General features: G+C 41.4%; 1 protein-coding gene and 1 non-coding gene across 2 annotated transcripts; both read right to left on the bottom strand.

Moving 5' to 3' along the window:
• Nucleotides 1–938: 938 nt before the first annotated feature.
• RPL3 (ribosomal protein L3) lies at nt 939–8,666 on the bottom strand. Its single transcript, XM_020810136.3, has 10 exons — nt 8,570–8,666; nt 7,258–7,450; nt 6,688–6,856; nt 5,268–5,403; nt 4,586–4,772; nt 3,944–4,104; nt 3,321–3,422; nt 2,971–3,066; nt 1,818–1,937; nt 939–1,039 (listed from the first exon to the last, which is right to left on the bottom strand). The coding sequence occupies exons 1-10, from the start codon at nt 8,570–8,572 to the stop codon at nt 995–997; spliced, it is 1,212 nt and encodes a 403-aa protein (XP_020665795.1). The 5' UTR covers nt 8,573–8,666; the 3' UTR covers nt 939–994.
• Nucleotides 4,374–4,466, bottom strand: LOC140707936 (small nucleolar RNA U83B). The gene has a single exon (XR_012088065.1). It is a non-coding gene; the product is annotated as a small nucleolar RNA U83B (small nucleolar RNA).
• Nucleotides 8,667–9,390: the final 724 nt, after the last annotated feature.

Raw genomic sequence — 9,390 nt, 5'->3', positions numbered from 1 at the left:
GGGACAAAAGCTCCTCGGAGAATGGCAATGAGAGAACCACTCCTTAAATATGGTGCATCTTGTAAAACTCTATTATGTTGACATAAATCAAATATTGCTTAAAGGTAAAGGTTCCCCTTGACAATTTGTCCAGTCGTGTCCAACTCTAAGGGATGGTTCTCATCTCAGCTTCCAACCCACAGAGCTAGCAATTGTCGGAAGAGTCTCCGTGGTCACGTGACCAACATGACTAGACACAGAATGCCATTACTTTCCCACTGTGGTGGTACCTATTTATCTACTCACATTTTGCATGCTTTCAAACTACTAGGTTGGCGGGAGCTGCAACAAGCGTCGGGGGCTCACTCCGTCACGTGGATTTGATCTTACGACTGCAGGTATTCTGAACTTGCAGCACAGAGGCTTCTGCAGTTTAATCCACAGCGCCATCATGTCCCTATATTTATGTGCTTAATGGCACATAAATACCATAGTTGTGTGGCCCACCCTACAACACTTGTTAAAAAAGCATTACACCAGGCTATTTAGATCTTAAGGGTCAAAGTTAAGGGCTCCCACCTGTGAAGAAATTACATTTCACTGTCTCAAGAACAAGGCCACAGCTTAGTGATAGAACACATGCTTTACATGAAAAGGGTGCCAGAGAAGGCAGTACTGAGCTAGAAGGAACAATGGTCTAAATGATTATCTGCCAGTTCCTTAAATAAAATTGAATGTTCTTTTAATTTAGTATTTGAAACCAAAACAGATGACATGGATTGGTTCACTCTACTCAGCCCAACTTTCGTTAACACCTTCAAGTCTGCATATCTTGTATCTGGAAATCTAAAATGAGTTTGGATTTGTCATGTCTAATCTGTTTATGCAGATCAGCAAAACCTGACATATTGTGAGTACAGAAACAGTTCTATCCTTCATAAAGCATTGAACAGAAACAATTTGAAATATGTAGCTTTATTACAAACTACAGGCCAAAAGCAGAATATTCCAGACTCTATGCGGTCTCCTCTTTGGCAATACGGTCTTTCTTGAGTGGTCCCTGCAAAGAAAATCATAATTAAGTAAATCCACAATGGAGATGCAATTTAAAGAACTTAATATTAGCCAATAAACATATATACAGCTGCTTTTTGAAAGTAAGTCACAAGTAGCAGTGGTTAACGGTAAGCATTCACTTGAGCCTGAAGTCACTGACTAATTTGCTGGTGGACTACAGTCCAAGCTGCTTATTGTTAAGGTTCCTAACAGAGTGCAGAACTAAGTATAATCAAGCATGACTCCTTTTATCACTACATATATGGCACTACAGCAAGGCCTTATGTGTTATCTGACCATAAGCACACAGAGAACATTTACTACTGGAGTTGGTATACAGAGATCTTCCAAATGAGTAAGTGTATCAGACTTTAATAAAACAGAACTATGTGATACTCAATACTATTTAATCTGCATGTACATAGAATCTGAAGACATATCTACTTTTCTGTTTAAGTGTTTCTAGCTCACGGTTTAACCTACTAATCCTGGGAGAGGACCCAATCATTTTTTTGGGGGGGGGGGGGACTAAATATGTGGAAAAATGCACATAAATGCATTTCCAAGCAAATTCTTAACAGCAAATGCCACAGAGGAATTAACTTCTATTTCTTAACAGCTAATCTGTTCCTTTCATACACCGTAAAACCAATTCCTGTTGGGAACACTTGGAAAACAGCTCAACTACATAAGCACTAAAGGGAATCAGTTCAACACATGATACTTTGCTACAACTGCATATAAGCAGTATCACAAAGATATAAAAAAAGGAGTACTCTTACCATGAAAGCCTTCTTCTCCTCTGCTGTCTGGAAACGACCATGACCAAATTTGGAAGTAGTATCAATAAACTTCAGAGCAATCTTCTCCAGGGCCCGACGCTTGGTCTGCACAAGCAACGACTAGGAGAAAAGGAGCAGAAGTGTGATAATTCATTTGGAAATTGTAAGCCCTTCACCAGAAAGGAGATGGTGTGGAAAACAAAGCCAGAATTGAAAGCTACCCCTCAAGCCTCAATGCAATTACATACTGTGAATACCAGGTTGCTTTAAATGACACAAGTTGCAACCTTGCATGTACAGTGAAGAATGAACAATGCTATCTTTATATTCAAATCCTGCTTGAAAAGCATTCTGAAAGAGTGTCAAATTAAGTTTTAGGCCTAATTTAGCATGCAAAGATGATAAAGTAGAGCTAAAGCAGATGTTTCTACATCTCACAGCTGCTTGATGGCAAACCTGGTGCTACACACTGTATTTCACCAATAATGGCAGCGCAAGCTGAGCAGGTAGCCAATGGAACTCAATCTCAATCTTGTGGAAAAATTAGCTGTATCAGAAGCAAGGTGCACCTTTCACCTGCTGCTTAAGTACAGTATCCCTGACTTGTAACAGGAAAACACCAGTCTTCCAGCCTCTTGGCATTATTTGAATGATTTACAGTGGTGCCTCGCTTAACAAGCACACCGTTTAACGACGAATCCGCATAGCGATCTATTTTTAAGATCGCTAATGCGATCGCATTGCGATGTTCTGAATAGGCAAAACATCTCACTGCGATGATCAGTAAGCGTTTCGCTTACCGATCTTCGCATTGCGATGTTTTTTTAAAAGGCTGATCGGCGGTTCCAAAATGGGCCGCCGCAAGTGTTTTCGCGCCCTGCCCTCGCTTACCGAGGGCGTGAAAATGGCAGCGCTATGGAGGAACTTCGCTGAACGGTGAGTTTGGGAGCCATAGAAATGCATTAAATGAAGTTTAATGCGTTCCTATGGCTTTTTCCATTCCGTTTAGCGATGTTTCTGCATAGCAACGATTAATCCAGAACGGATTAACGTCGCTATGTGGGGCACCACTGTATAATAATGCTATTTTTAATAACTCACACCATCTCATTTTCTACATACCCACATTTATCAATATTCTTGCACTGCTCACCTTGCGCAAAGTGAGAACTCTCTTCTTGGTCCCAACAACACAGCCTTTCAGCATGACAAAGTCATTGGTCACTTCACCATAATGGACAAACCCACCCTGCAATGATCATAACAAAGAATCAACACACAATGCAGTATTTAACACTCTGCCCCAAACACCAAGTTCATACATTTCAACACTCCCTGACAGAATATGTACAAGAAGCATTGGGGGCGCACACGCAGAAGTGGGAGTTGTACTTATATGGCAACAGAACAGTGTTTTCAAGAGCTCTTTACAGAGATGCTGCAACAGTTTCTTGACTAGCAATAGTCTGTCCAGAACCCAATTTTTTATTTTAACACACTCACCAGAGGGTTAATACTTTTGTCAGACTGATCATATTCTGTTGACGCATTGTTCTTAATCAACTTGCCATCCTTTATTTGGTATCCTTGGCCAATCTTGTAGATCTAAATCATTGAGAAACACAAAACAGAAGAAAAATGAGTACTCGTCGTGTCTAATGAAAATCTGATTACTATTTTTCATTTATTAGGCATTCAAAAACCCACATGCCAGGAACAAATGTCTCCAGACCCATTTTTATTTCCACTATGGACTGAAATAGGAACCCCTTCTGAGCAGTAGGAAATACTCCCTATTTCATATGTAACACAAGTAAGAAAAGACTATAGCTTTTTCTTTAGTCCTCTGTCCATGGCAAAAGACACCAAGGAGGTCAAATAAAAGAACCAACACGGCACCACGCCAACATTTTTCACACACCAAGGTGACTTCTTATTGCTTAAAACTTTCCTTCCTAACAAGTGCCATGATGATTTATTACATATCCACTGGTCACTAGCATGCATGCATAGAAAATGCCAATGGTTCAAGCACTAGCATGTTTCGATTCCTCCAACACTTCTTCTGACTAAGCTACTCTACACTGAAACCCTATGCTACTGCAAACTCATAAAGCACTCCTCACCTTCTTATTGATTTCTGTGCGGTGATGGTACCCTTTCTGACCAGCTCGAGCCACAGAGAATGCCACACGAGCAGGATGCCATGCACCAATACAGGCCACCTTGCGCAGACCTCTATGAGTTTTGCGGGGTAGCTTTTTGGTGTGCCATCGGCTAGTAACTCCTAAAAGAAAACATGGGAAATGCTGTAACAATCGGCTCCTACACATTCCTTTTCTGTGCCATCAAAAGTGGTGGGAAATAATTCTGAAAACCAAGTTTTAATTACTACCTCTGCAAGACCGAGGGCCTTGCAATTATCTTTGGCAACCTGGTTATCTCCTTTCACTTTTACAAATTAAGAGATTTAAGATTACTATGCTGTAAGAGAGGAATGTTAGAAGTAGTAACTTTTGTTGACCATTCCCAATCCATTGCATCCTTTCTTGCAAAGCTGGTCTCAGAAGGAAGGCAGCATGGAATGACTCCTCATGAGGATCAGGCACTGTGCCCAGTGCATATTCCATGATCTCATCATTGAACAGCTTCTATTTATTAGAGACAGCAATACTTTCTCCCACTATTACTAAAGTTAAAAAAATCTATACAGGATTGGATGATTGTTCTTATTAACTCCCAACTTGCAACTGACTGATATAAATTACCTTTGTATCCCTTGCCCTTGGTGACTCCAATGACATCTATCATTTCATCCTGGCCAAAGACATTTGACACAGGCACCTGCTGCTCCAGCTTTGCCCGGGCCCAATCCACCTTCTCAGCCACTGTTCCACCATTCACCTGAATCTCCATCAGATGAGACTTTTTTTGCCTGAGAGGAAGCATGCGCATCTGGAGGAGCCAAATAAATAGTACTGTATTACTGTAATAGATAGTGAATCACATCTGCATTTGGTATTTGTTCTATATTTTCATGGATATTGACTGCTTCTCTGCCACAAAGTGATTAATGCTTTTATGTTATGTAAAAGGGGGTTTCCAGTTTTAACAGGAAGCATGGATTTTATCTGTTATCTCTATGCTTCTTGACGACCTCCCAGGCCCTCAAAGTATGTGAATTCTTAAGCCCTGCATCAGACACATGCTACATTTCCTTTTTGTGGCTTCATCAACAGCCCCTTTAGGTCCTTAAGGTAAATACTTGTGTGGCATGTTTAACCATGGAAGGAACTACTGCTGCCACATAAACGTATAGCATTCTCACTCAACATGTGAAACAAAACTCTGCCAAGCAGGGACTGTCTACCATCACTAGAACCCTGGCTGCTGACAGTAAAAAGATATCTATAAATCTGCCTGAACTGGTGATCACAAGTTAGGACTCACCTGAGTGTGAGCAATGACCCTGATAACCTGGCAGTACTTCTTCATGCTGTTGAAATCCTTCTCCAGTTGCTTCTTGCCTTCCTCATCCTGCCACTTCTTGCAGTACTTGGTGAAGGCCTTCTTCTTGGACTTATGCCTTCAAGGAGGAGCAGAGAGTGGGATTGGCACAGTCCTTCATCAGCTCACCAAGGAAGGTGGCCGAGTGGAAGAAGCTGCCCAGAGACTGGTTTCGGCTCATTGTTGGCTTCTAAGGAGCCTTTTCCACCAACAAGCGGAGCCAGGGCTCATCAAACAAAGGCTTCGTTGCCAGAGCTGAGCGGAGCCACCCCAAATTTGTCCAACACATTAACATGCACCGTTCAAAATCAGCATTAATAAATTGTGTTGCAGTTTGAAACAGTTCCTCTGATGTTTGTTTAAAGGCACACTATGTCACAACCTAAAACTCCATACTGTGAACTGAACTATCCTCCCATTTACTTTCACATTTGTCTATAATCACTATAAAAAACTCCCTGCACTACTACTAAGAAACCTGCCACAGCATATTAAGAGTGACAAATCGTCCCCTGTGCTTAATGACTGTCCAATGAAACTCACTTGGATTTCTTCTCTAACTAGGAGATGAAAGAACACTGGAAATCACCCTAAAAAGCAACTACACTCAGTACTCGACAATCAGCAACAAGCGCCAAAGGCGATTCCTTTATGTCCGCCCGTCGAGGAAATCATCATGTGTAGTTTTCATTTACCCTGAAACTACCATAAACCTTTATCCACACACTGCCAACGTGCAGACAGCTTTCAGTTTTATTATTCAATAATAATAATCATGTCCTCTCAAGTCATTTCTGACTTATGGTGATCCTTTTCAGGGTTTTCTAGGTAGAGAGAACTCAGTAGTAGTCGACCATTCCCTTCTTTGGAGGACATCCTGGGCATGTGCAGCCTGCAAATAAGTACACAGGCTGTCTCTTCCTATAAGCACAGAGGGAATCAAACTCCCAAGCCAGTAACTCCACAGGTAAAAAACTTAACTCACTGGTATTCAGCTAGCATTATTCAATAAACATTATTATATACCTACAGTCTTGTAGGAGTCTTCCGGTGTATTGCTTAAACTGCAGTGAAGACTGCTCACAATCAGTGTTTGATCCTGGGCTCAGGTAGCTAGCTGAGGTTGAGGGGATGTGTAGGCTGCATACTTAAATTGTAAACCACCCAGAGAGTTTTAAACCCTATGAGGCATAATATAAACAGCACACTTTGTTTGTTTGTTTTGGAGCTCAGATGTACCACTGATCCCATTCTAAAAAAACACAATTAGGTGAACGCTGTTCTTCCTCAAGTACAATGTGGCTGAGTCTAATGAACCCTGCATTTTTCCTACTAAGATCTTTTAGCATCTCAGTTGTCATACCAGTTCTTGTAGAAACGACGCTTGCACTCATCACTGATATGCTCAGCAAATATGGTCTTGAAGGTGCGCAGGCCACGGGGAGTTTCTACATAGCCCACAATCCCCACAATGACCATGGGGGGAGTTTCCACCACAGTAACTGCCTCTACAACTTCTTTCTTGTTCACCTCTGTGAAACAAATAATAATATAGGTTAGTACTATGACTAATCAACCCATATTTTTCTAAACATTAGGAAAACAGTGTAACTCTTCAATCCTGGCATTCAAACTAAACTCCGTAATAGCCCATGACAAATCATACTGGTGTCTAGAGTTACTGACACTTCCACCTAAGGCTCAAAAGCCATGTTTTAGTACTGAGCTAAGAAGGTGATGTTGCAAATAACACCTCAAGCTATGATCCACATGGGCCTTCCATCTAGAATGTGGGGGTAAAAATAATAGTCTCTTTGAAAATGATTACTAAGAATGTGAAGCATCCTAGAGTACTATAAAGGCCAGCTATCCATTTCATCTTCCAACTACACAAGAAATGAACTCCCCTGCATAAGAGCAAAGGCATACTTACTGGATCCAGGTCTATCAACCTCACGGACAATGTGGGTCATGCCAGCCTTATAGCCAAGAAAAGCAGTGAGGTGGATGGGCTTGCTGGGGTCATCTTTGGGAAAGCTCTTCACCTTGCCTCGATGGCGACGGCTGCGCTTGCGAGGCAAAAAGCCCAAAGACCCATGCCTGGGAGCAGAAAACTTCCGGTGGGACTAGGAAAATGAAAGACACATCTTGTTCATTAGGAGGCCTTTGACAAGCTACTCATAACCCAATGCTAGATTTCTGTGAGACCAAACCACACAGGCTTCTTAAGCCTTATGCTTCCCAAATGGGTTGGTCTACAACCCATGTGGGGAAGCATTCACTGGCTTGAATCCTGTGTCTATGTTGGTATAACACCACCAGTGCGCAGGCTGGTGGCAAAATGCCTCAAGTTAAATCAACACAGATATCTACTGTTGTCTGCCAAGCTCCTTTATTACTTCTATGTAAATAATACTGTTATCTCTACCTATAGTAGCTTCCGTGATCATGGTTTTACAATTATTAAAACAGAATTGTACATGCATGAAATATTATTCAACTACTTTCCTCTCAGGTAAAATAAAGGTTCCATTATCAAATCTAACACTGCTCAATACTCATACTTCAAGGATCCCCAAAACCCCATAAACAATCAATATTATTCAAAACTAACATCTCACAGATTTACTCTTTGTTATACACTTATTATTTCTTAAAATGCATGTATAAGCAATACCAACATCCTAAAATTTCAATATGGGACGTTTCTCTAAAGCCAGCTGCCCAACCAGCTCCCAGATAGCCTAAAAAGCTTTTTATTCTTTTGAAAAGTGTATCTTATTGGTTATGATGCAACAGGTAGGACATTAAACTGGAATTTTACAAGCTGTGCTCGTATCCACAGAGCAGCATTTAAAACGTCTTGCAAAATCTACTTTTCAGCTTCTATGAAAGCGAGACAGGCACCCATTGGGGGAATTACTGCTCCTGAACTCCGTCCTCAAACACGATAAAGAAAAAAACAGCAAGCGCTCCTCTATTCGGTCAATACCGTGCCCCTCTCTGAAGCGCTGAGATAATAAAGGCCAGAACGGCCGCCCTCCTCCGCTAGGCCAGACCCACGTTTTGCAGCAGAATAGGCCCAGGTGTCCCTCAAAGAAAGCAGCATATGCAACCAAACAATGCTGTTCCGACCACCTACAGCGATGACCCGAAAGCAAGAAGAAAGCCATTTCGGGAAGGTAAACGCAACCACAGACGCGATGGGGGCAGATTATCCGCAGCCATCACCAGCCACAACCTACCATTTTGTCTCCGAGCCGACACAGAAAGGAAGTCAAATCTGCGCATGCGCTATTTATGGCCCCACAGACGACGCACGGACATGACGTCACCGACCAATTATCTTGCGCATGCGTTTCACAGCTATTTGATTATGTAGTTTTGTGCGTGAACGTTTTACAAGGTGCGCTTTCCAAAAGAAGGTGCATTTTGAAACTACAGTACTGTACTGTGAAGCCAATTGAGTAGTCGTTTCTTTTCTGAGTAAACAACATACATGTTTACTGATTAGGCTGTGCGATTTGTATCCTGATCGTAGGCTTGACTACTCGAAAGTAAATCGTATTGTTTTGTAGGACCTTTGATGGAAAATGATAGAAAAGCCAAATTAAACATATAAATATAGTTTTCGGTCACAGAAGTGAAGGAAACAAATATGTTCATGAATGGGATTATAAGCGACCTGCCAGCCTGACATACACCTATAACTGTCATACCTGTGGAAGATAGAATAGGGTCTGTAGGTAGAAGATCGTAATACTGTATATGAATATGCAGGTTTGGTGGTTACACCGATCTCTTCTTGGCTTCTATTTCTCTCCCATGCCTTCTTTATATTCCCTGGGGATATTATATTTTGGACATAAGAGAACACAAGACTCACTGGAAAAAATAAGATTCTAAGTTGTTGAAGATGGCAGGAAAAAGAAATATGAAATACTAATATGAAATGGGTTTGATTTAATAAAGGAAATTGTTTTATGTTAGCCGTTAATGGTAAGGCTTTTTGGGAAACACTAATTTGTGGGGTCTCCATAAGTTAGAAGCAGCTTGCTAGTAGCAT

The sequence above is a fragment of the Pogona vitticeps genome, chromosome 5 (assembly GCF_051106095.1).
Source record: "Pogona vitticeps strain Pit_001003342236 chromosome 5, PviZW2.1, whole genome shotgun sequence".
Classification (NCBI taxonomy): Eukaryota; Metazoa; Chordata; class Lepidosauria; order Squamata; family Agamidae; genus Pogona; species Pogona vitticeps.
This window is presented reverse-complemented; position numbering and strand designations above follow the sequence as displayed.

Bases quoted from the DNA above. Each gene is read 5' to 3' on its own strand.
- RPL3 (XM_020810136.3), bottom strand. The intron at 3,067-3,320 runs GTGAGTGTGTTA...TGATCATTGCAG, and splicing joins ACAAAAGTATTAACCCTCTG to GGTGGGTTTGTCCATTATGG. The intron at 1,938-2,970 runs GTGAGCAGTGCA...CTTTTCTCCTAG, and splicing joins GAGTTCTCACTTTGCGCAAG to TCGTTGCTTGTGCAGACCAA.